This window comes from Cygnus olor, chromosome 11 (assembly GCF_009769625.2).
Source record: "Cygnus olor isolate bCygOlo1 chromosome 11, bCygOlo1.pri.v2, whole genome shotgun sequence".
Taxonomy (NCBI): domain Eukaryota; kingdom Metazoa; phylum Chordata; class Aves; order Anseriformes; family Anatidae; genus Cygnus; species Cygnus olor.
Window position 1 is genome coordinate 18793812 of NC_049179.1, and position 26803 is coordinate 18820614.

The 26803-nt window shown below is 50.3% G+C and overlaps 2 protein-coding genes across 2 annotated transcripts in view; one reads left to right on the forward strand and one right to left on the reverse strand.

The window, feature by feature from the left end:
* LRRK1 (leucine rich repeat kinase 1) overlaps nt 1-11362 on the forward strand; it is a 76610-nt gene extending 65248 nt beyond the window's left edge. The window contains 4 exon segments of the mRNA XM_040569486.1: nt 1311-1427; nt 6507-7342; nt 7935-8036; nt 9908-11362. Coding sequence (XP_040425420.1) covers nt 1311-1427; nt 6507-7342; nt 7935-8036; nt 9908-10085 — 1233 coding nt within the window. The 3' untranslated portion in view covers nt 10086-11362.
* A 6597-nt stretch (nt 11363-17959) lies between these two features.
* Nucleotides 17960-26803, reverse strand: part of CHSY1 (chondroitin sulfate synthase 1) — a 66621-nt gene continuing 57777 nt past the window's right edge. The window contains exon 3 of the mRNA XM_040569687.1: nt 17960-21430. Within this exon, the coding sequence (XP_040425621.1) occupies nt 19838-21430 (1593 nt within the window). The 3' untranslated portion in view covers nt 17960-19837. The remainder of the gene's footprint in view (nt 21431-26803) is intronic.

Consider the following 26803-nt stretch of genomic DNA (forward strand, 5'->3'; position numbering starts at 1 on the left):
CTGCACTTCAGTGCCCTGCTCACAAGGAGCATCATTAGAAGAGACACAAATCAAGGGCCTATTAAATTGGTAAAGCTAAGAGTGTTTGAGACAACAGGCACCTCAGATGAGCAGCGTGACTTCACATCTGCTGTTCCCTGGTGTATCATTTCTGCTGGTTGTTTAGCTGACACCTAGATCAAAATCACGTCTCCTGGTGTTCAAAGCGGTCGTGGGAACCTCTGCTGCCTGAGATGAAGCTGTCCAGGTTGTAGCATATCTGTGCTGGGGGTTTGATCTGGGAAATGTCCTTATCTGTAAGTGATAAAGGGAAACAGTGAAAGAAACCATGCGTTAAGGGTGGGGTTTTGAAAGAGGCCTGAGGGATTTGAAAGTTGGTGGGAAATGGGTACCCGAGTTTAGTATTCATCCTGGAAAACTGTGACTGAAAAGATAAGAGTGAGGGAGCATGGCTGATTTATCTCTCAGAGCCCCTGTCTGCCCATCAAAAAGGGCTGTGTTAAGTGTCAGCCAGTTCTGACACAATCATTTGACACAAAACAAATAAAAAATAGTTGAAACACATTGAAATGTTCCTGAAGTTCAGTTTCAGAGAGAGAGGAAAAGGCCACACTTGCTGAATAAGTAATTTGTGCTGGTTAATTCACTCAGCTGTGGTATAGATACTGGAACTGAATGAGAGTATTGATCTTTCTTCCATGTAGGAAAATAAGATATTTGACATTTTCTGTCCTCACAAATTGAGGCAAAGTTCGAATATTCCTATGTTTTCCATAACAAGGAGTATAAAAAAAGTATAAATCAGAAAACTTTAAGCATTTTATTTCCACCTTTTTGATCAAAATTAAATGTGTCGATATTCCCCAAACCAGGTGTTCTATTTCAGTTTAGTGGACACACAAGGTGTAAAGCAGGTGTAATTCCACATACAGTGTAATATTGGCTTTACTTGAATTGACAGATTAATGCAAAATAACACAAAACGTGTTTCAGTTGTCCTGACATGTTCTGTGCAGAGTTGTCAAGTTTTTTTATAGATGTGGTGATAAAATACCTGTAGTGGTGATTTTGGTTGCTCTTGGATGGTGCATACATCGCCCACAGCTCGTTCGGGGGAAGGCAGTACCCAGTTTCTACCCACAGACAAGGCAGAGGGTCTCCAGAGAAAACAAAGAGAAAACAAAGCTTTGGATATCGAGAAACACAAATAAAAACTTGTTTTTGGAACCAATCTGATCTTGTCCAGATATCAAATGTAAACAGCATGAAAGGTGATTGAAATTTATTGAATTTTATGTGCTTTTTCACAGGACCAGAAGATTTCAGTGTACGGGTTGCAAGGCATGTGTCCTCTAAAGGCTCCACAGAAAGGTTTAGACACTCCTGCTACTGTGAGCTGCTTCCTGGTAATGCCTGTTGTCAAAAAGGTAAGGAGGAACCCAGCTCTTACTTGGAAAGGGAGTGTTAGTGCCACTTGTCACTAGCCAGCATCGAAGGACTTTGCAATGTCTAGGAATGTTTTGGCAGTGGGAGGAGAAGGTTTCCAGGTCTTTGTGCCTCTGCCAGCAGAGCAAGAGACACAGGCGTGGGCATGAACCTGAGTCGGGGACCAGAGCTGGCACTTCCAAGCCTGCTGGGAAAACAGTCAAAATAGATCAAATTCCTCCACAAGGAAGTTTTCCAGCTGTGTTTCCACATCACTGCAAGACAAGGTTTAGGCCGATCAAGGAAAGTAGAGGGGACGTGAACTAATAATTAGTATAGAGATTTGTTAACTATTGACACAGGACTCTGGTATATCCTAGCTGTTGCATTCACTCTTTTCTTGGCATGTGTGCATGCTGTTGTGTGCACAGCCATCTTTAAATATTATCTAGGCCCAGCCACACTTCTTTTTCTTTTTTTTTTTTTTTGGTTTTGAATGAGAACACTTAGATAATAAATGCAGTCCACGAACTGCCACCTGTGGGTAATAACAAAAGCTGTATACTATCTATCTGGTTCTGGAGATGATAACATCCAATTACTGGCAAGCGAAGTCTGACATTACTGCCTATTGTGGGCAAGTCTTGGGAGATGCATAAAAACTGGTTTGGGGCTAAATTACCTCCGGTTTGCCTACAGCCACCTTGAGTAAAAACATATAATTATACTCCAACATTATTGGTAGCTCTGTAGCTTTTGCAAATGCCAGTGTACTGTTAGAAGTCTAAAAGCTCAATATGGAGCAGTTCTCAGAGCAACAATGAAGCTGTTTTATAGCATGTCTCCATTCTGCATTGTTGTCCATTTCTAGCTCATTTGCTTAGACTGCTGCAGACTGAATCCAAGGCAGATGGTTAGTGTAAGGTGTACCACTTAACTTCCAAACATGGTGTATGTAGGACTGAAGGAGGGCATAGATCTGAAGTTGGCAGAGGGATGAATTTCACCCACCAGGAGGCTGTGTCTGTCGGCTTTCTTTGGCACCCAAACCTGTAGCGTTTCTTCACCTTGGAGTTTCATTTCTGATGTGCAGGGCAAATTTCTTTTTCGTGCTGCCTGAGGTTTTGTCCAGGACAGTCGAAGGAGCCTTTCACTTTCAGCTTTTCCACTGTCACACAGCTTGCAAAGCCATTCCTCAGGGGTTACGAGTGGCTTTATGTCTCCTGGTTTCTATTTTCAGTTTGTGGCTTGCCTAGAAAATGTCATAAATAATGCCAGGCCCTACAATAGTAATATTGAGTCTAGACACCTCCCTTCCTCCCCCGACCCTACCCAACCTTCCAGAAATCCACATCCCTTCGGCGCACTCCTTCTCAGTTTATTGGACTTACTTTTTCCTCTCTCCTTTCTATGAATGAATTTGGCAGTGAAATAGCCACAGCAGCAGCCATGGGGATGTGCAGACCAGGCTGGCAAGAAACTAAACCATTTTTCAACACAGCCAGTTCTTCCCAAAAAGCTAAGTGGAAAGCTACACTTGTCAAACTTACTGTATGGCCTAGCAAGTTGTATCAAAGTTATCGCATGGTAATTATTGTCCAGTGGAGAAGAGAATTGCTCACATTTCCCTGGGAAGAAAGACTTCAGCTAATGAGATGTGAGGTAACTTGCAGTCAGAGGATCGCCGAGGGATGTTGCTGGGAAGGGGAATTCTTTATGACTGCCTTGGGAAGGCTGATCCAAAAGAAACAGTTTCCAAAACTTGGTTTCTCATCCAAAGGAAGCATCATGGAAATTTAAAAGCAGCAGAGAGGGGCCCAGAATCCAAAACTCACCCGCCAAGGAAAAGTCTTGTACAATTTAAGCTTTTTTGTTGCATGGTTTCTGTCACCAGTATCATCGTTTCTGACAAAAAAATAAAGTTTTCAGTGCAATCCCTTTCAGAAAAACAAGCAAGCACACAAACAGGTTAAAAAGAACGAAACGATGCTTTCTAAATTGTTTTGCAGCACTCTTACAAAGCAATGCTGAAGGAGAGAGAGATCTGAATGGGTGCGAGTCTCTGGCCTCCTGCAGAAACCTGGAGCACACGAAAACAAAAGCTGCATTTAAAGGCTGCGGCCTGCCGCGGCCTTCGGTGCCAGCAGTGCCAGACCCCGCGGGGAAGGAGGGAGGAGGTGACCGAGGCCATGGTGCTGGGGGCTGCTTTTTTTTTTATTTTAACCTGCTCACTGCGGCCATCCCAGCTGCTCTGAGCCTTGCACTGTCCTCGGCTCTGAGGACAGGACGTCTGGAGCCAGCTCATCTTCTGTGCTGCCCGTCACATACCGTCACAGCCCTGCTCGGAGGCCTGCCTTGCTGGCACAGCGGGGCTTCTGGCAAGACGGAGACTTCAAATGCAGTTTTGTTGCTGCGTGTTTTTCTTGGCTCCTCGTGGGGCTCGAATGTTGAAAATGAATTCTGAGAAAGTTACTTAAGGTTTCTGGAGCCTGCCGCCCTGCCTGCATTTGTTCGCTGTTGTAATACCCCGATGTGGAGAGCTTTTGCCTCGCTGCCCTGCCGCACCAGCACCTAATGAAGTTTGGTGAGTCCGTAACACCCACGGGTGGGTGGCCTTTGCAGTGCTCTTCTGTGAAATGTGTCACCTCCTTGTCCTCGTCAGGACAGGATGGCAGGTAGAGGGCATTTCTCAGGATTTTGAGCTTTTATTCCCCCTTTCCTAAACAAAGAGATGGTAATAGTGGATTAAAAAATCCTGACAGTCGAGCCTATGAGTTATAAGTGCCCCAAAGCATAAAACATCTTTCAGATTTGCTTCCACGGTAGTCTAGACAGGCTAAAATTTGGCATGGTTGGTATAATCAGTAAAGCTCAGTGGGTATAACTGGTGCAGCTCTGCCCGGTTGCGGTGTTGATTTCTCAGTGCAGGGGGCTTTGGCCTATCAAATCCAGAAGGGAATCGTGATTGTTTTACACGAGCTGATGCTAATCAAGGAAATAAATTTTTTTTTGAAGACTATGCTTGGGTAATTCAGCATTTTCAAAGCAAGTGAGACAAAATTACAGAGAACTCTGAAGACTAACAGTGTTCTGTGTCACACGAGGAGCAGTCCAGGTCAACAAACCCACAGTATGTTTAGGCGAGCCAGCGTAAGCACTTCAAGCAGCATAGCCACAGCATCTCGGAACTCCTCACCCTCTTACAGTGCACCTGATAATGAAACTCGGCAACAATTTTCTGGTCATTAAAACAATGAAATTCAACCTTTTAATTTCACATATTCCCATTTCAATTTAAATTTTCCATTTTTAGTAAGAAATACTCGCTATGCAGGGTCCTTTGGACTGAAAAGTTGGACCATTTCCACCAGAGAAATGTGGGCTGTTGTGCTTTGTTTTGTTCTGGTTTAAATAATCAAACTCCTTTCCAAAGGAAAAAAAAAATCCAAAGCCCAGCTTGTGCAAAGCACTGTGCCATGTTCCAACCTATTGATGCAACCTCCTGGCATATCCAGGAGCCTTCACACCAGATCCACATGGCAGCAGGGCCATGGCATCGAGCACTGCAGGCCACTTGGGTTTCTTTTAATTAGTTGTTAGAGAATTGGGACTGGACTGAGTTGAAGTCCAAGTCCCATTTCACAACTTTCCACTTGCTTCTCTAGTTTTTCCCATTACAGGGAAGTTCTGCCGTGATTTGGATTAGTCATATGGGCTCAGCACACCGATGGCTTTACTCACACTTCATATGCAGATAGTGTGGTTTACTCCAAGGCTCTTAACGAGCCTTGCAAACAGTGTTATCAATTAAACTAATACTTATCCCTATTCTATCTGCCCCTCGATATCTGAGAGCAACTCAAGATGCTGATTTTGGCCCCTGCGGACCTAAGCAGCCTGGGAGCTATCTTACGGGGCTGGCACAGCCAAGATCCCTGGAAGGGCACAAGCTTTCCCTTGATTTTTGAGCAGTGAGGGATGACGCCAGGTCTCCAGCCCACCTCGCAGAGGCAGGCAGCATTGCTGGAGCCCCGGGCATGCCAGGAGGCAGAGCTTTCTGCCACGACGGGGCCGTGGAGGGGTGAGGCTGTGTCGGGTCAGCTGGCAGTGCTGCGTCATTCGGTTCTGTTCGCTTTGGTTTGTATCAGCGAAAAAGCCCTGGGCAAAGAGGCTTTTCTTAGAAGTTATTGCTCCCTGGGGAGGAAATAAAGGCCTTTGAGGTAGGCATTGTTTTATCTGCTGCACAGATGGGGAGTTTCTGGTACGGACCCAAGGTCATGGGGAGTTAATTCCCAAGAGAGCCATTTCCCTGTCTGTTTAACAGCTCCTTGCACTGCTGCAGGGAGCTGGAGCTGCAGTGAGCCGTGGCCTTCTCGCCAGCCCCCGTCCACAGGACACAGCATACCGGAGCTCAGTGCTGGCCTCAGCTCCTGCAGCGAACACGTCTGTAGTCGGGGGCAGGTTTTTAGCTACCTGCAGAATTGCTCACAGCACTCAGCAGCCGCTTTGCTGAGCTGCTGCTTCTGTGCCCTCCGCTGGGATGTCCGTGAGCTGCCGGGGCTCCCAGGCTGAGAGCACATCCCTGGGAGGAGCGGAGCTATCAGGGCAGCAGACATCAGATGCAGTCACTCCATACTCTCGTTGGGTTGTCTCCCTCTCTTTCGATTTCCTCCTGCATTTCTTCCATTCCTCTCCTACCTAGCCTGATAGCAATAGCCTCGCTGTGCTTTACTCCTTTCTGGATGTGGGCCGGGTTCCTACAGCTGGATTCCTGGGATCGTGATGGCTGTCTCTGAACATGTTCCAGCTTGAATTTGTTAACCTTCGGGGCTGGCTGCCAGGCCTGTCTATCCTCCCTTGCCAATAAAGAGAGGTAATACTGGGTGAGAGGAGTATGGCTCTGCAGCAGCCTCCATGTAATGACTTCTTTTTATGTTGCTGTTATCGCCGAGTGATTTGGGGTAAGTTACTCGTGTACTCATAGGGTTGTGAGAGGCAGCCAGAGCCTCTGGGATTGAAAGGTTTTGTGTTGGAAGGAGGTAAAGAATCCAGAGAGACAATCTGCTGACTCTTTCTTGCAGAACTCGTACGTGGTGCTGGCCGGCTTGTCGGATGGCCTCGTAGCAGTGTTTTCGGTAGCCCAGGGCATCCCAGCAGACACCTGCTCCTACCTGTGCTCCCACACGGCAAACAGGTCCAAGTTCAACATTTCCGATGACGACCCCCGGCAGAACCCCTACCCCGTGAAGGCCATGGAGATCACCAACAGCGGGGCGGAGGTCTGGTACAGCAACGGCCCCGGCATCCTCATCATAGACTGCTCCACCATGGAGATCAGCAGGAGGCTGGAGCCCTTCAGCCCGCCGTCGGTGATCACGTCCATCGCCTGCAACTCCGAGTGCCACGGGGAGGAGGTGGTTTGGTGCCTGGACGATAAGAGCAACTTCCTGGTCATGTACCACGTTACCACCTACCAGCTCTGTGCCCGCTACTTCTGCGGAGACTGCAGCCCCCTCCGAGACATGTTCACGATCCAGCAGCCTTCTGCAGTCATCCCAGCCACTGCACCCATACACCCCAAAGCCCTGGAGGGTAACTCGCTGGCGGACATGAGCATTATCTACAGCCCGGAGGTTGGCACCCAGATTTTAAACCACCAGGACTCGCTCACAGACTATTGCTCCATGTCTTCCTACTCCTCCTCGCCTCCTACCAGGCTCACCCGGTGCCCCTCCAGCCTGCCCAGCTCACCCACGAGCTCCTCCAGCGCACCGTTCTCCACGGATTTTGAGGAGCCTGACAAATTTCATGAACTGAAGCCTTCCCCAGATCACGATGCTATGCCTGCAGGCGACAACGCACAGCATCTTCAAGCTGTCAAGGTTCTTGCAGTGAAAGACCTCATATGGATCCCCAGGTAAGTGGGTCGCTTACCAGAGCAACTTGATCCAAATCCCTCCTGGGCCGAGGGATGAGAGATGAGCTCCAGCTGATTCGGGAACTTTGGCATGCCCAGTGTGATTCACCTGCCCAGAAAATCAAGGTACCACTGAGAAATTACATTCCCAGTACTACGGTACATCAATTTTTCTACTCCTTTTTAAAGAATTCTGGTGTTGGGCAGAACTGGTCACATCTAATGTCTCGTGAGACTGATTTCAGCAGAATGGAAAAGTGGGTGGTGAGACTCGACACCCCGTGTCCCTGGCTACTGAGGAAACAAAGAGCAGCAGGCAGCTTCCTCGCTCAGACGCAGCTCTGGCAGGTCCCGTTGCCTCCTGTTGAGCTGATCGAAATCACCAGAAATGCGATTTTGCCAGTCACAGGGGCCCTCGTTGTGGTAGATTTGGGATCACACTTGGTCACATTGCAGCGCCCCCTTTCCTAAAGAAGTCCATATAGCTACGGGAGGGGTTGTGGCAGGGGATGGATATCTAACATGGGTTTTCTTTGGCTGCCAGCGGTCCCCACCGCAGCGTATGAGTACAATCTCCTTGTTTCTCTTCCAGGAGAGGAGGGGATATCATCGTGATCGGACTGGAGAAGGAATCCGGCACTCAGCGGGGCAGAGTGATTGCTGTGCTGAAGGCTGGGGAACTGGCTCCCTACGGGTGAGGCTGGCTGGGGCGGTGCCTTTCGCACCAGTTTCCAGGGGCACGAGGGGACCGAGGGTGGCAGAGGGTGGCTCTGCAGGCTCCAGGGGCTCTCGGGAGCTTCCTTTCTCCTTCCAGCACCATCTGAAAAGCCACGGGCTGGAGCGCTCCAAAAGCCACGGACACCAAGCACCCCGTAAGGTGACAGGCAGCACCGCTTTGCACAACGCCATCAGCGTTGGTCTGATCCTGCCTGGTGCTGGCTCCCGGCGCTCGGAGGGCACCGGCACCTGGCAGGAGATGGCTGGAGCTTGGCAGGCCCGGGCCCTGTGTCAAGAACAAGCAGCGTATTTATGCAGAGCGCAGCGCCTGTCTGTGGCTTCATTCACGTGGGTCAGGTTGAAGTTCTGGCTCTAAATGAGCACCTTTGTGCTGCCGGCAGGGCCGGGCCGGGGGAAGGCTCCCGGGGCACAGGGGGGAGCAGTTACATACATTCATTTAAAATGTTTCATGCAGCAAGCAAGAGTCCAAGTAAATAAATAGCTGCTGGAGAGATGGGAGTGTTCCTGCTGATCACTTAAATAGCGGGCTAGGATTGTACTATTTATGTCCAAACAAATGGAGGTTAAGCAGTGCTAAGGATTATAAATGACCATTTATTACCACTGGGTAAACACAGCGTGAGATCAAAGCGCTCCTGCCATTCCCTCTGCTCATTAATTGAGTGTCTCTATCGGTTAGTCGAGAGTCAGGTATCGGTGACTGTTAGCTCCATTTTTTTTTTAACTTCGCCCAGTTTGTGGAAAGAAATAGGGGAAAAAATGAAGTGTGGAGTCCGGGCAAGGTGTCCCGGCCGTCGCAGGCTCGCGGGTGCTGGCCGGGTCGGGCACGCAGCCCGCTGAGTCACCCACAGCACCGGCAGGACGAACGCAGGATCCTGCCTGCCTCCTCCGAGCCCGTTACTCACTTGGGTGTGGGGAGTTTTATTGGCGACCCAGAGCCAGCTCCAGGCCCTGCGTGGAGGGGGACGGGAAGGGAGATGGCTTTTTAGGGCAGCTTGTGATAAAAACCAGCTGCCAAGGATGCCACGCAGCCCTCGTGGCCAGCGCTCCCCACCGAGGTCTGGGGGCCTTTCTGGGGGATGTTTTGGGGCTGGTCTTCCCCCATCTGCTATTGGAGTGGTGGAAAGAGTCCAGCTAGGGATGGACTCCTGTCCTTTGAACCCTGCGAGGCCATAAGTACCACCTTCTGCCTGGCCAGCTCCTTCTGGGCTGTCTGCAGGGCCAGCTTCAGTCCCCACTGCTTGATCAGGAAATGCGCTAGGAGGCTGTGAAGGGAAGGACCCCCACAAGCGATGCTGTCACGTAGCACTCCTTGTACACGAACCTTACAGGTCCCTGTGCTGCTGTCGCAGCCGTGCCTGCTGCTCCGGACTTGGGGCTCGTACCCCGAGCTGGCAGAGGTGGGCTCCGTCCCGCTTCCACGTGGCCTTTTGGGCCCCAGAAGCTCTTGGCAGCCTGTTAGCTGTGGCACGATGCAGGCTACTTTGCAAACACCCAGCTGGCAGCAGGAAGGAGTCTGTGGATTTAGCAAATCAGGAGATTACCAGCAACTTCAAAATGCCGTGGCAGACTTAAGCACCCGTCTTCCTGTGCAGGCACCTGAATCCCTTTCAAAAATCTCGTGTCGCCAAACTGCTTGCTTTTGCCGTGCCGTAGTTTCTGATTCCTCTCCTTGCTGTGCTCTCCTTTCCCAAGGGTTTGCAGCTTATAAAAGGAGATTTGCTGGCTGGAAAGGGAAGCTCGTGAGCCAGTGCCTCCCAGATTAAGGGTGTGCTGCCTTAGCTGAGCTCCCTGCGCTGATGCCACTCTCTGCTCTTGGTTCCCCAGGACGCTGGTGGATGCTGCCCTCATAGCGAAGGACACCGTCGTGTGCTGCTTCGAGAACGAAAACACGGAGTGGTGCCTGGCTGTCTGGCGGGGCTGGAGCGCCAGAGACTTCAACGTTTTCTACCAGGCCTACGAAGAGCTGGGAAGGCTCGAAACCTGCATGCGAAAACGGAGGTAGTGCTCGTGGCAAGGGACCCAAGGACCCAGGAAGGATGGACGCGTCCTGCTCCGGGCACAGCTGGACTCCAGGGCACGGCCCCGCGCAGGGAGGGGATGAGAGGGGTGTGGGGAGCGTGCCTCTGTTTTGCTGCTAATGAGCTCTGCGGGGTTTCAGCGGCTGGAGCCCCGTTGGGGATTTTGGAGACTGACAGCCCCGGCGTGAGGCCGGGCCGTGGGCACTCTGCACGTCCGCCTGCCACACGCTCCCCTGCGAGCAGGAGGTGGCGGTGGCTGCAGTTCTGCTCATGCCCTTTATTCTGAGTTTCCTTCTCCCTGTTTTAAATTCCCTCCTCCCCCTCAGCACGCCCTGGCTGCTGCTGCTGCTTTTTTTACGGTGCGTGTCGTCAGCCAGGAGAGCTCCATTTACTACAGCGGGCTCTGTCCTGGGAGCCCGAGCACGTTGCAGTGCCCCACCGCCTGCTGGCTGGCGCTGCGGGCTGTAACTCGCCCTGCTCCTCGGAGATGTGCCTGCTGCCAGCCCTCTGCTGCGGGGCTGCTGCCCACAGCCCTGCACGTTTGTCAGAGGCTGCTTCAGGTGGAGCTGTGCAGGGACATCCAGGTGCAGGAACCAGCGATACGCTTTGGCTGGCCGGTGCATTTCTGGTTCCTCCAAGCTATTACGGTGTAGTGTTACTGTGAGAGATCCTAAAATTAATCTCTCAGCCACTAATGTTGCACAATCTCAGTAAGTGAGCTATTTAATTGCACTGTTGCAAAGTCAATTGTAAGATAGAGCTGATACAAAGCAAAGCCACTCGGTTTGACAGATGCTTCCTGATGTGTCAAGAAGGGAGCCCTGTGAGCAGGAGAGCTTACAAGCTGTCTTTGTTCTGCTCCTCTTTCTCTCGGTAAATGCACTCTGGAGTATCAGGAACACAATAAGCTTAATTTGCCTGTGTATCTGTTCAGCTTCCGCTCACTGCAGCTTTTATTTTATCTTCATTAGCGGCCTAGGATGGTGCCTTGGCTCTGAACACAACTGCACTTCGTTACCCCAAGCTTTGTACAGCAGTGAAAAAAGTGAGCCCGGCCAAGCGCCCTGTAAAAAGGTGTACAGTTTGGATTTTGGACCTTTTTTTTTTTTTTTTTTTCTATCCCAGGAAACTTGTGTGAGCATCGGCAAGGCTGGCCAAGGCCGAGCGGGCAGGTTAACCGTCTGGTTCACATTTCTGTTGCAGGCTGCTAAAATATCCTTCTTCGGAAACAAAGTGTATCTTAAAATAAACAGATTCCTCCCCACGGCGGCGCTGCGTTGGTGGCACTCCTTATTAACAACCCACGCCTGCATCAGCTGCGGCGCGTTCGGGGTTTGCAGCAGCTGATGAAAATGCATCTCCTCCTGGTGAGCACCACGGGGGGGGGACACGGGATTTATCCTTTATCAGTCAATCTCCTGGCGCAGCTTTACCTGTCTCCATCCCTCCAGCAGCTGGTGAAGCCCCAGGCCCTGTGCTGTCCCACACGGAGGGAGGAGATGGCTCAGCCCTGCCCCAGCAGTTGCATGAGCAATCCCTGAAGCCCCCCCGGGGGCTGTAAAACAGCTTGTACTTTCATTGAGTCTTCCATGTGTTCTTTGAGAGAACAATGTCTGGAAGAACAACAGTGGATCCTTATCGTCCCTCTCACCCGAAACATCCCAGGCACTGCTTCAGGCACCGCTTCCTAGGCTGGGGGCTTGCACCAACGCCCCCAGGAGTCAGCCCAAGCCTCGCCGTCACCTGCGGTGGGCACGGGCCGGGCCCCGGCACAAAGCCGCCTTTGTTCTGCTCCCGCAGCCAAGCTCCTGGGCTGTTATTAAACGCCCGCCCGCCCCCAGACACATCATAAAGTCGCTGCTCTGAAAATCCTGCTGCCGGGAAAGGACGGTCTGCAACGGGTCAGGATGGTTGGCCAGGAAGGGAGAGGGGCCGGGGGGGCTGTGGTGGGGGACGGAGCTGCTGCGGGGCTGGGAGCGAGCGTGTGGCACTGGGCAGAGACCTGCTGGGATGTGGGGTCAGAGACCACGAGCCCAAAGAGCTTCCAACTGGGGAGTCAGGGCAGAATCCCCAACAAACCCAGAACCGTGTTAGTGCAAGGCCCCATTACGTAGGCAATGCATGTGCCATGGGAGTAAATCCCCAGGAGGAAAAATGAACAAAAAAATAATCCCAAATCTACCAGGTCAAACAGTCTGGGAGACTTCAATGCTCATTCCTGACCCAGCAAAACCGTGCTCTGCTCCTGGTGGGATGGGTGAGCGGCGGCACCCATTGCCCTGCCTTGCCTGGGGAGAGAGAAAAGGGCTCAAAGGCAGGAAAAACCCCAAAGCCCAGGAGCAGGGGGCTGCCCGAGCCCCAGGCACCAGCATGAGGACTCTCCTCGAGGCCACATGGGCTGGGAGCTGCTGCAATTAACACCCAGCTCCCCGTGCTTGCCTCCGGACAGCTGACTAAATTGCAGTCCTTGCTATTTTGTTCCAGTTTCTAAAACCGGGGCTGAGCAGAGGCCTGGAAGGGGCTGGGAGCTGACCGAGGGCAGACGAAGCATCCGTGCCCTGTGGTTCTGGCAGGTCCCGGTTCCCCCAGCCCATCCAGCAGCAGCGCCCACACCAAAAGGGCTCAGCTCGAGGAATCGGCTGCTCTCAAATGGGATTAAGGGCCAGGGAGGGGGGTGTTAGGCCATTAATTACTTGCTAACGAAGCTGGGAGCGCTCCCCGCTCGGTGCTGAGCTGCTCCTGCCCCCTCTTGTAGCAGGTTGCTGCTGGGCAGGAGCGAATCCCGCTGCGCTCTTCCAGCGCTGCCCCGTGGCTGTGGGGCTGGGCGCTCCCCGCGGGAAGGGGCAGCGCGTTGCTTTGCATGCTGCTGCCCAAAGGCCAAAGGAAATTGGTTTTCTTTAAGCAAATGTTAAAAGGACAGGAAATAGGGTGGCTATTTCGGGCTGCCAGCGTGTCCTCAGCTCACCCTGGGGCACGGGGACGGGGACGGGGATGGGGGCGCTGTGTGGGGTTTAGGGGCACCATGTCCCCAGGCTGGGATTTGCTGTGGGCAGCGGGCGGCTGATGCCCTGCTGAGATGGGCGGTTCATCTTCCTCACTGCATTGCCGTGCCTAGAGAAACGTCACTGAGATTTAAAAACACGTAAGAACGGCATCTTCAGCAGCTTCCTCTCGGTCCCAGCCCGAGCGGATGTCACTGGACGCCACCTCCTGCATGAGATGAGCCCTTCCTGGATTTTTATTCCCCATCACTTCAGCGCTGCACGTTTCCAGCACGCGTCCCTGTCCCCGTGACACGGCCCCGCAGCTGTCCCCAGCACCTGGGGCACTCCTGTCCCAGCACCAGAGGAGCACAGGACACAGCTGAGGCTTTGGGGTGGTGAAGGCAGCTGGGAATCGCTGGGTGCTTCACCAGACCCCGCTGGGTGCAATCCCCGTGGCTCTGAGCGCTGCCACCACCCCAAAGACCCAGCCCCAAAACCTCTCCACGGCGTGAATGGGGAACCTTGCAGCGGGGCCGTGCTCTCTGCCACCCCCAGACCTCCCGGCATAGCCACAGGGCCCCATTCATCGCGGCCCCGCTGGGCCCTACAAGGGAACTTTATGGGGCCAGCGCTGCTGAATGCAGCATTAAGGCGCCCGCGCCGCGTCCTGCAGGGCCCCCGCCGCCGGGCCCGCTCTGTAGGAAAAATATGAGCCGGCAAAGGCTCCTCTGCACAATTCGGTCCTGTTTTATTTCTTAGTTCTTCAGCTTGACAATAGGGTCTTTTACGCGGCGCTTTCATGGGGCGGGAAGCCCCCTGCCAGCCGCCGGCCGCGGGGTCCCAGGGCAGCCATGGGGGGGGGGGGGGGGGGGGGGCGTCCCGGCACCCCCGGGGTCTTGTAACGGGAGCAGCGGAGGTGCGGGGGGCTGCTGGTTTCCGCACCATTAAGCACTTCTGAGCGTCTTCTGGCTGTAATAAACACTCCCTGGGGAGCCGTCACTCTGACCCCTGGGGATTGGGGTTTCTGAGGGGTTTGGGCGGTGCGGGCGGCACCACGGGGATGGGGCTGCCAGGGCCGCTCCGCACCCCAAATCCCCAGCTTGGGGGCCGAGGAGCTGTTACAAACCCGGGAACTTTTCAGCTGTGTCGAGTTTTCCACACAACAAACAAACAATTCACGATTCCCTTTGTGCGAATAACACCCTGCGCTTTGCTTACGCGCGGCTCCTGATTTCCTGGGAGAAGGTGGCGGCGCCCGGCTCAGCTCCACGCACGCTGCCCACAAACAACAGGGGCTGGAAACGCTGCCAGGCCCTGCAAGAACCGGCCCAGGGATGCTCGGAGAAAAAAAGCAATTAAAACAATTCAATTAAAAAAAAAAAAAAAAAAAAAAACCAAAGTCCTTTCCACTTAGACTCCCAAACCTGTCTGCGTTTTGACGGGCATTACCTTGGCCACGTCTCAAGGCGGGGAGCTGGCTGGGAAGCAGGCGGGGAGGGCAGTGATCCCGGCAGTGCCCCGCTGCTTTGCCTCTTTTAATTTTTTTCCTATTATTTTGGGGGAGAAGCCAGGGTTGGGGAGGGGGGCCGGCGGCTGCGGGCCAGGCACAGGACCGCGGTGCCTGCTCTGAAGAGCAGAAATGAAGGAAAGCATTGGCTTGTGGAGACAGAAGCCATCGGCCACAGCCCCGGATTTGCAGCCATGGAGATGGGTTGGAGACAAGGAGGGGAATGGTGATGGGGTGGGGTTGGGGAAGGAGAAGGGGATGGGGGTGGGGACGGGAAGAGGAAGGGATGAAGAAGGGGTGGAGAAGGGAATGGGAAGGAGACAGGAGATAGGTTTGGGGTGGGGAAAGGGATGAGGCTGAGGATGGGGAAGGCGCCAGGGATAGGGATAGGGGTAGGGGTAGGGGTAGGGATAGGGATAGGGATTAGGGATAGGGATAGGTGCCCCGGGGCCCACCTTTTGTTTCAGAACCACCTGAAACACTGCCCGGGGAGCCAGCGCCAGCAGAGCAAACAGCACCCATCTTCCCCATGTCACAGCCTGTTTGCTCTGGGCATTTGTTTTAGCACGCAATCACTCAAGTGGCTTTTAACTGTGCCCTTTGTAGGAGCCCTATCATTGAAAAGTCAATAAAGCAGAAAGGTGTGGGTTTTGTGGGTTTTTCCTTTTTGTCTTCCTTCTCTAAAGGAACAAAGAGGTGGCGAGCAGCAAAGCAGGAGCCGGCCCCGTGCCCAGCAAAGCTCCCCTGCACCGGGGACCCCCGCTTCCAGCCCGCTGGAAACCTTGGAGCCTATTCAGGTCAATTAAAGTCGAGGTTTTTATTGAATTAAAGTGTGAAAGCAAATACAGCCAGCCCGGTATTCCGTCTGTTTTTTTTTTTTAATGTTAATTTTTTTTTTTTAATTTTTATTTTTTCTCCCCGCTCATAAACATGATTTGCAGCCCAGTGGATTTCTGCCCTGGCAGCGTCGCTCCCCCCCCGAGGAGCCGCTTTGGGACGCCTGCACCTGGGAAACATCGGCAGCAGCTTGGAAGAGAGCAGAGAAGCTCCTGGGGCAGCAGTGCCAAGGGGCAGGATGCGGGGGGGGGAGCCCATGGGATGAGTCTGCACCGCGGCTCGAATGCGCCCAAGCCAGGCGAGCTGATGTCCCCAAGCCTGCCCATGCCCCGCGGAGAAAAAAGCCTTTGAGTGCAATATGAACAAAAAGAAACTGAATTTGCTCCAGCCAGAGCAATAACTCATGCTCCCAGAGCAGTAGAGATTACAGAGCTGGGCACAAAAACATTTGCTTAAAGCAGGGCCCAGCAACCTGATCCCCAAGCAAAGGGCTTCGGGGGACCCGGCAGCGTCTGCCCGGGCGAACAGAAACCTGCTCGCGCGGCCTCTGAAGGATGTCTTCCAAAAAAAAAAAAAAAAAATCTCTCGAGTGAGGCTGGCTCTGCAAGTGGAATATTTTTAGCAAGTATTCATGCAGAACAGCTTAGTCTAATGATTTGCAGCGTAAAGTTAGCCCTTCACCCAAAACTCCAGACTAAGCAGATTCTGGGTTGGGACTTTCTTGCTGATGTTGCTGGAAGGCGCTGTATGGCCAGGTCCAGGGAACTCGCTTGGAGGCCAAAGCTGGTAACTCATTTTCAGGGCAATAAAAACCCGCTGTGCCTGAAGGACCAGAACTTGAAATCCTTCCACAGACCGTGACTCTGCAAAGCTGCACACAAATATTTAACCTGCAAAGAGGCGCTGCGGCCACCGAAGCACCGTGCCGCCGTTCCCCATCCTGTTGTCTCTCGTTCCCCATCCCCTCTTTGCACATCATTTATCCTTGAGCAAGGGCAGAAGGTGCTGAGAGGGAAGCGCTTTTAGAAAAGGGTGGCAGTAAATCCAGCTCCTCCCCGAAAGGTCAGGTCTGATTTAACTCCTGTGTGTGATGCACGAAGCCCAGTGCAGCCTCGATGACGCCCCCCCCCCCCCCCCCCCCAGCCCGAGGCTCACCACAGATTTCGGCCAGGCTGCCCTCGCCACCCTGCACCATGGCTAAGCACACGGGGAGAACAAGGGAAAGAAGTGCCTTGCATATTTTTAACAGTTTTAATGCACAAGAGAAGCAGCTGAGCAAATTGCTCTCAGTCACTGAGTTGTTTCAGACTGATGCCCTCACACCTTGAGGTTCTGAACAGGCTGCAGGCAAATGCTCCTGGTGTCTCCGCTGCTAATTCACTGTTCAGAAATTAGAAAGCTTCTCCCTGAACCGAACAAATGAGGCAAACTGCAAAGGCAATGTCCCAGCTCCAAAAGTAATTTCCGTCGAAGGCTGGGTTAGCACCTGAGAGCCAATGGCTTCCACCTGCGCAACCTCCTTAACACTCGGGCAGCAAATAAGAGTTTATTTTAGCATAAAATGTTGTTTTATAAGGTTAGACTTTATCATAGATGGTTATAATTTAAAAGTGAACGTTAAAATGGATTACTTTGAAGCTGCAAGTTCATAAAATATGTGCTCAATTAAGATGTGGGCCCCAAGAGCTGACTCCGAGCTTGGTGCACAACTCGCGTTCACTCCTTGAGCTTGTCTGGGAGCTGGACCAGAACTGCAGCAACTGAAAAAAAAAAAAAAACACTGGACGGGTGCTTTTCATTAAATGACTTTTTCCATTTAAATGCATTCTGCTTTTACCAGCTGTTATGGGCTAAAAAAGTCCTGCATAATCATAAACTTTAATAAATACGGTATAAGTATAGGCCTTATTTTCCCCCGTCCTCTGGTGCAGTTCTTTAGGGGTCATATTCTTCAAACTCTGTTCTGCAGCCACAAATACAAGTTGTTTTTTTTCCCCCTTCCCTATTGCAAAGAAACATTTCTGCGATCCCTCAGACTGTTGCTTTGGGACTTTATTTTTCACATTAAAAAGCCCCACACCGATACTGAACACCCGTGATAAAGGTGGCAGGGCTATTAAAAATAAGTACTCAACGCTTCTCACAATTATTTTTACTGTGTCTTAAATACACAAAACATGACTCAATTGATCAGCCTTGTCACTTCAGATGTGTCGTTACGGATGTTTTCAGATGTCTCTGTTAGCAGCGGGAGCACTTTTAATCTCTCCCCAGGGACAAGCCCAAAGCCCCCATTAAACCCAACCAGGAGCACCCGGGGACCTGCCACGAAGGCTGCTCTCCCTCTCCCCCAGCCCAGCGAGGTGGCACGAGGCTCCTTCCAGGCCGAAACACAGCAGAGAGGTCAAAACCCTTTGGAAGAGAGGGGCTGGTTTGCCAGGCTTTACCTCCCCGGGCCAATTCACCTTCACAGCTGCGCCCACGCTGCGTCATGGGCACGGACGGCGGCAGACGACATGAGGAGCTCCGATTGCAAATAAAAAATCTTTATTGCATCTTAGAAGCAAGTCTTAAAAAAAAAAAAATTCCATGCACTGAATCCATCCAAGTACCTACATCCTTGGGACTGTCACCAAAAAACGATGAACATTATAAGACATCGACTCTACGCTAGTTGCAGTTCATATTCCATACATGTGTAAACAATGGTTATTTTTTTTTTCTACTGGAATAGCAATTACTCCATAAGATCCCCTCAGACGTGGCAACAACCTAAGCATCGGTTTTTCTCCTTTCTTTCGCCATTCTCCACTTCCCAAAGAGTAGGCAAAGTGGAACTGAGAGCAACGAGACAAAATGGTGCTGGAGGATACGATAGAAAAATATATTGTTCGCTGGTTTTTATTTTTTGTTTCTGCTGAGCAAGATATTTACAGGTAGGTAGGTCCCGACAGATCATCTGCTTCAACGACAACGTCCATTCACTGCTTAAGTCTCAGTATAAAGGGTTCCCTTTCTGGCTTTAAGGCACTTTATTTTGTATATTTTCTCTAACTTTGCTAGGTGTTAATTCACAGGGATCACACTTTCCTTGTATTCAGCCTCCCCATCCCCGATTCCTCTTAGAATACCAAAAAAATTCCTAAGCTTTCGTAAGTCATTCCAAAAATGTTAAAGAAATTTGGGAAAAAAAAGATCCATGAAAAAATATTTTAGAAAGTAATCTTTGGAGATCATTTGCTGCAAATATGATGTACACTACCTTATCAGTGAGAAGATGCAATACATTCCTAATATATATATATATATTTACACACACATATATATATATATAAAATATTAAAATGACTAACAGATATTCAAGGAAAGGTCAAGAACCTAAAACAATGGATATTAAATAAATTAAAGGTCTATCAGATACAGAAAACAAAACCAAACAAAACAAAACTAGTAATCAAATGTAATAATTGTTCCCATTAACATTACGTAACCGAACAAAATCGATGCAATCAGGTGCAGTACACTTTGTATGGAAGTTTTTTCAAAGTCCTCGTTAGGGAGTTCTAATTTTTCGGTGTGTACTGTCGCTTTTCTGCGAGAGATTCTCATTTGATTTATTTCATTCATTTATGCTTCAGCCTTTCTCTATCACACGGCCTCAGCTCCAGACAGGACAGCGGTTGAGGATAATATACAGAATCCACCACGGATTCTTCCAACATTGGATCCATACACAGACCAAGTATAAAAGACAAAAATTTCTACGAGGACTCATCTCATTGCAGGTTGTGCTTACTTTCTCCCCTCCCTTCAAGTTGCCTGGCCATAACAAGTGGAAGTGTATTTTAAACTGAAATAATCAGCCATTTGAAAAAACTCCTGCAACGAACACCCCTACCAACGCCACACTGATTCATTTTGTTCCAACACAATTTTAAAAATAATGGCTATCCTTAACAAAAAAAAAGCAGAATCTGTGCACTGTAGCAGTCTCAACAGCTTTTAGATACAGCGTTTTGTCGCTCTGCTTGAACGCTCAGGTCCCAATTTACAGAATCCTAGCAACGAAGACAGCAATGGAAAAGGTAGGAAACAATATTTTGTTCATAAGGAAATTCTAATTCAAGTCAGGCTTCCGCAGATCGGTCAGATAATTCTTAAACATGTTTTGTTTGTTTGTCTGAAGGCAAATATTGATCACAGTTTTGTTCAAAAACAAAAACACAACAACAACGACAACAAAAAAACCAACGGCCTTGTTCTTCTCAAAATGAGCACTTTGTAAGAAAACAACGATGATTTCTAAAATATATCCTGTGTGGTCTTTTAAAAGTGAATTATCAAAAAACATTTTCCCAAAAATAAATTAGATAATTAAAAAAAAAGTCTTTTCCAGCATAGCTGGACATTAGGCTGTCCTCACTGAGCCATTAGTATTGCTGCTTTTCCCAAAACTCGGGTCATTTTTTTCAAACCATATTTCAGCCAGCTGCTGCGTGGATCCATACGTCGAAGCTTTGGACCCCAAGCACATTTTATATTGTTTTGGATCAAGGTTGGGGTCACAAAAAACAGGGTGATGCACATGGACTACTCCAATTTCTTGGCTTCGGAAAGTTTTTAAGCCAGCTTGAATGACTTTGTTAAACAGGTCTACGTCTTCAAGGCCCCAGCCCTGGATGGAGACATCAAAGCCGCCGGCTCGAAGAAGGTCACCTTTGTAAATACAGGTAATACCAAAGCCATAGTTCCTCCAGAAACCTGTTTTCTGGGTGAAGGCAAAATGATTGTCACTAGGAACCTTTCCACTATAAACAATCTTTGGATCGTACTGGCTAAAAATGATGGGAAAGTATACTTGTTGACCCAAAACTGTGTTGGCTCGACACCTCTGGAGGAATTCTGTGGTAAACACTAAGTCAACATCACAGAAGAAAAGTAAAGACTCGTTCTGGAACTGAGAGGATCCGACTTCCAGAGCCAGTGCCCTCGAGAACTCCCCAGACACCGGTAAAACCTGCATGTCGGCCTTGGGGTATTTGGAGCGGTAATCTCTCATCAGGTCGATTTGTTTTGCTTTGTCGGGGTTGGAGTTGGAATTGAAGAGCAGGACGACCAGCTTGACGTTCTGGTTTGGAATGAGGCACGTCTTCTCAAAATTCCCCATGAACCTCGCGAACATGTCAAAACGTCCGGAGAGGGGAATCAGGATGTTGATCTTCTGGTCTTTGAGCTCCTTCCTCTCCACTTTTGATCTGCTGAGCTGGAATGGAACAAACATCTTCAGCGAGTTGGAGAGGAAGGACAAGGATCCGGAATCCTGGTTAATTTTGCTGGCCAGCTCTTTGGCGTCCATCTCTTCGTGCTCCATGAACTGGATCTTGCTGAAGGTCTGCTGCAGGTACGCGTGCCTCCTGACGGGGACAGTCATCTTCTTCCCCTTGTGCTTTTTGTACAGGAGCAACAAGTCCAGCACGTACTCTGCCCCGTACATGGGATTCACCCTGCGATAGCCATACTGGATTTCCTTGAAATCTATGATCCTCCCCCGGGTCTTGGCGTTCGCGTTGATCATTTCCATGACCTGCATAACGATGTCGTCCAGCGCTTCCCGCTGCGAAGAGTCCATTCCTCTGCGAGGGGGCTGCCCGTCGGCACCCGAGTACAAATACTTGCCCGTAAGGAACTCCCACTCCAAGATTTCCTCCCGGTGGCGGGGCTGGAACCGCATGAAGGAGGGCGGCATCCCCAGCTGCAGGTCGTCTTTGTGGACTTCTGTGTTGCTGTACTTGCTCATCAGGACAATCTCTCGGTGCAGCTGCACGGTGCGGTGGCGCAGCTCTGCTATCTTGCGGCTCAGCATGTAGCTGTGAAGTCGGTACTGGTACGGGGGGTTCTTGTTGGGGTGCAGCGTGATAGCCCTGTGGATTTTGCTGTTCCTCAGGTCTCTGATATAGCCCTTTTTGTTCTGCTCATAATTTTCGTAAAACAGCTGCTGCATCTAGAAGAGAGGAAGGAGAAGTTAGCGGCCCTGCAGCGCCGGCCTTGGGAACGTCAGCCCACGCAGCCCCCACGGGGAGAAAATGCCTCCCTGCTCGCACGGCCAGAAGGCTTTCTGAATAAGCCCTTCTTGGTTTTAGGCACAGGTTGTAGCAATACCAGCTGCTAGTTGAGGAAATTAAGAGGATTATTCATTGTAAACTGGTGAAAGAAACATCTACCGTGGATCTGGGATTACTACAGCCCACTCTGGAGACACCAGCGTCAGCCAAACAACTGAGCAGTAAGAAGATCCTAAGCTCATTTCTTCCTAACAGCAATCGCCAGGAAATAAAAACACAAAGCGTTCACTACAAAACTCTTACTATTCCTTTGCTTCCCTTGGGCTTTAATAATGATAATAAAACAACAAAAAGGATACCGAATATATAGTAAGCAAGGATGATGACAGCTTTTCCATTACACCCAAATGCTGTTCAGGCATTAGAGCTACAGAATAAAGGCACAAAAAAATCCAGCTTGATGGACGTTTGGGTTGAGGTGCTGAATATGCCAGCCGAAGCCCTGCACTGCCATGCAGGAAGGATGAACAAGCTGCAGTTCCCCTGTCATTTAAAGCGTCAGTGGAAAGCACAATGCACCTGAGATTCCGGCAGCAGCTCCAGAAGGCAGACAGCACAGGACGTGTATGTGTGATAGAATAAAAGCATCTTTAAAATGGAAATTGCTTTCTCAAAACAACAAGATAGCGAGCTAAGATTAGATCCAGAAGCCTTGTGGACAGCCACGATGTAAGAGGAGCAGGCAGACCAGCCTTACAGCTTCCAGTGGCTCGGGCAGACACAATGAAAGGTGTATGCAAACCAGGATGATAATGTGCAAAACAGCCTGAAAGAAAAAGGAGGAGATGGAAAAAAATCTAACCCTCAAGGTCAATGCTGCACACCAGCCTCGACAAAGGACATTTTAAAAGATCACAGGTTGATTCTGCATCGAAACACAAATGCCATCGACCTGCCGGAGGAGCGGACACCGCGGCTTTGTTTAACAGAGGACCCAGTCTGCGTTACGCCAACAGAATTTGCCATAGGTAATACAGTACGTACACAAGGGCTACAAAAATTAGCAGGGCTAAAATCCCGAAGACAAACATAACAAAGACCCACGTATGACGACAGTTGAAAAGAGCACTAACAGGAAAAGCACACGCACAGAAAGGCCCCCTCTCAGGCAGGGCAAGCGATGCTTCTACCAGCTGTTGGGACCCCGCAGAAGCCCTGTTTTATTAGGCCTTCAATCGCATTTTTCCCATTATTGTGGACAGACATCGAATCCTGGGATAAGCTGACACCTGGGTTTAATCACCGCTGTCCCAACGACCCAGATGTGCACATACCTCGACCTGAACCTCAGCGGATCACTGTGGACAACGCAGGAGCAACCTGCGTATGCTTGGGTTTTAATCTGAACAAATGTCATTAATTTCGAAGGAAGGGGTGAATTTCAGCTGGGCTGAGAAAGCCAGCACATTTTTCCATCTCCCTTCACCCTCCCCATCTCCACTCCTGCCCCCATTCACCTTCTTGCCCGCTGTCCCCCAGGGGACTCCTGCTGTCTGTAATTCGGGCCAGAGGCCGCCTCTTATTAATATCATACCACGACGAGGCCAAGGGAGAAGCTCCTGGCTATGGGCTCTTGGCACGGCACAGACGAGCCGCCCAGGATTTAAGAAGAGTGCAGGATTTAAGAGCGCCACAGGCAGAGGTTGGCTGTGTGCTCCTGCGTGCAGCAGAGAGGTGCCCAGCTGCAGGGAGCCTCGCTCGGGCTTTCCCGAGCAGCCTCTTCTGCCACTCACCTGCACCCTGTTCTTCACTGGTGTCCCTGTGCTGCTTCCTCTGCTAATAACACTTTATTTTTCGCCCACTTTGACCCTTGCTGCTTGGGCTAAGGGCTCTCGGAGACCTCAGCTCACACAGACTTGCAGTCAGGAAGCACAATTTGTTATAACAGAGAGCTTAGATAGCAAGAGAAAGCCACAAAAACTGCAATACCCCCACGTATATTTGTACTGACTCCACTGATCTACCCTCTGCAACACAACATGTATATATATATTCGTAGTGATATATATATATATAGCACTACAAATAAAATGTGCATGGTAACAGGCTGGAGATCTCATCGACATTTTAACTACAACCATAGGCACAAGCTTTCCAGAGTATTGTAGCATTAGATAAATATTCTTAAAACTCATAATTAGGCAACTATTATTTAAAGGGAAATGGACAATAGGGTTTAATTTCAGATCTTGTTTTCAATTTATACAAAACCAAAATCAAGACCATGCAGCCTGAGTGCATTTATTCCAGAACTGCCATCTAGGGCATTCTGAATTAGCTACAAGAGGAAACCATGAAAGCAGAAAGGCTTTTAGATTACACAACAAAGCTTTAATGGGATACTGATGGGTAGGAAAATGTTATGAAACTTCCCAGTGGAAGTACAGATTGGAACCCCTAGCAAAAGAAAATTAGCGGGAGTATTTCCAAGATGTGGCTTGCCACGCAGGAACAACCCCTTAGCCAGGCAGGTTAACTTCTGAACGCTCGGTAGCACTTCTTGCCTCTTCCAAAGGCTGGAAACCTGAGCTGATGATAAAACAAATCTCTAGGAGACTTTCCCAGTGCTCCAACCCAGAGCGACTGGGACCAGAGACATCTGCTCCACCTCGGCCACCTTGCTCCAGCCCAGGGGGTGACACCTGCAAGGAGCCAAGCGCTCCGGCCCACGCTGAGTGCAGCTCATGGGAAGCACGGCAGCGACCAGACATTTACACAACCCTACGAATAGAGATGGGTGGGCGGCAGAAGGTGGAAGAGACAGAGACCCCTGCAAGCTGCTGTCCCTGCCCCGGAGCAGTCGGTCCACGCGCTCCCTGCGGGCTGCGACACAAGGGCACATGTCTCAGGGCATTATGTGCCAGCTTTCACATGGCTCTGACCCGGCTCTTGCTCGCTGAACTCTTGCAAACTCTTCTTTCAGGGAAACAGGTTTCTCTGTGATTCCCTTAAAAAAAAAAAAAGAACCTTTCACGGATATTAATTTTGCAGTGATTATATTCTAAGCATGCTTTATTCTAGTGCAGAGCACCGAGAGCGTAAGGATACAAAGAAGAGCTACTCTTTATTGATCACTATTTACTCTAGACCTGTTGAAGCCTTAAAAACCCTAATGTTCCCCAAACCATTAGAGACTGAAGGTTTAAACTGTGGTACAGCTGTTGTGGGCACTCCTGGCTCCCGGCCAGAAGACCAACTGAAAGAGAGAGTGTTATGTTCTTCGTTTTAAATGAAGAAGTCTTTTGCAGGCCAAAAAAAGTGTACTGGAGAAAATGGACTTAAAAAATAAGACCGGTTTATGCAGAACCTGGCCTGCAGCCACGGATTAGCCCCCGAGGGCTTTCTCTCACAGCTCCAGATTGTACTGCCACAGCCCGGAAAACACAGCCCCACAAGTCTCATGAAAAGCACTCGCGGACAAGACATGTCGTACGGCAGCCTTCGAAATGCCCAAGATGTGCTTTAAATACAAAGCCAAACTAATTAAAACCCAAAAAACCTGGCTCGTGTCACCTAGCTGGGAGGAGATGCTCGTGGGCGGCTGGCGAGGGGCTGCTCCCCCGCGGGGTCGCTGCCGTGGCTGTGCTCATCATCAGGCCTTGCCACTTTGGGGCAATTAGCCACAGCAGCCCCCTGCTTCCTCAGCCAGCAGGGACCTCTCCGAACACAGATCTGCATCCACGAGGTTCTTATCCTGACAACCTTTCTGCTTTAAATCCCGATGTGCAGTCCCACAGCCAGCCACTGCGTGACTGAAGGCACTCCTGGGCTGTTATTATGGTGGGGGGAAACACAGGGAAGGAACGGGTGAACGCTCGTTTCCAGCCAACTTGGCCACTCCTTCGGCCCCATAACCCCCCCCAAATGCCAAAATGCAGGAAGGGATGCAGGAGATACCGCTCGGCTGGGACACGGGGCTTCCTTCCCAGCTGATCCCTCGGCCGAGTGAGTCACTTCTCACACCAGTGCCATCACGCACCTCTGCTTCCCGTTGCTCCGTCTCCTAAACTAAGAATCTCAGCCAAACATCCCGAGCAGCCAGCACCCCAACCTGCCACAGCTGGCTGCCAGAGGAGCAGAGGCAGCCCCAGATGCGATCCGCCGTGACCCGAGGGCATGCTCTGAGCAAGAAATGCACTCGGTCAGCACAATCCCTTCTTCTTACATGGCTCCGGGTGAAAGGCGCCTGCTTCACCCCGGAGCCTCGTGGAGCCTCGCTCCCCTCTGCAAAGCGTTCGGGAAAGGAAGCCAAGTGTCCAAGGCAAGATTCAAGCACAGCAAACTCAAGGTCATTGAATTCCCAAGGCATCTGTGAGTTAGGAGCGTCACTGCTGAGTTTAATCTTTTGTTAACAATACCAAGTAGCTGTTTAATTAAACAACCGCCCTTAAATGCTATCTCGCTTAAGCAAGCAAAAAGCTTTAAAATCACCTATTCATTTAGAGCTTCTCAAACCAAGTAGCCTTTAAAGTAGGCCTAACTCGGCAACAGAAAGGAGAAAACCTACAAAAATGAATCTGCCTTCAAAGCTGGCACCATGCACTTCACCTCGATGCTCTCGTTACCCAAGACCTGCAGATGGGAGCAATCTGTGCCACGTGGGAGCCAACTGCTGAGGCCAAGCGGAGGAGAACCTCCCTCCTTCTGGCCCTGCAATAAATGGAGAGCTTCATCCTCCTTATCTGAATAAGGATAAAGGAGCCCGGTCGTCTTAACTGGTAAGCAAGCTGTCCTCCTGTGGATAAGGGGGACGAGATGAACCAGACCCAACCTGACAGAGAGAAGAAAGACGAGAGCAACCACAGGCAACCCTCAAGAGAAGACCTCGCTCATTTTGTGAAATGTCCTTCCCCATGGGTGTATCTGACACACAGATATGAGCTTTGTTTTTAAAGGAAAAACCAGAATTTAACCTGGAAGCCTTTTGTACCCCAGAAGAAACCAAGAAAAACTGACTGTGCCATTCTGGGATACGGAGATGCAACTGCAGACCTTAGGAGAGCTGCCTGCAACTGCGGGCTCTGCTTCCAAAAGGTTCTGATTTAACAGAAACAAATCCCAAGAAAACACCACTAAGTATTAACAAATGTTCTATCCTCCAGCTATTAAAGAAGCAAAACATGATAGGTGCTAATGACTAATTATCGTGGCTATTGCTTGAGAAAGTGTGCTCAGAATTTGTTTCGAGCATAATTCCCAAATGACGGGTCCTGGTGAAAAGCACATGGCTTTGACCCACGGGGCAAATGATT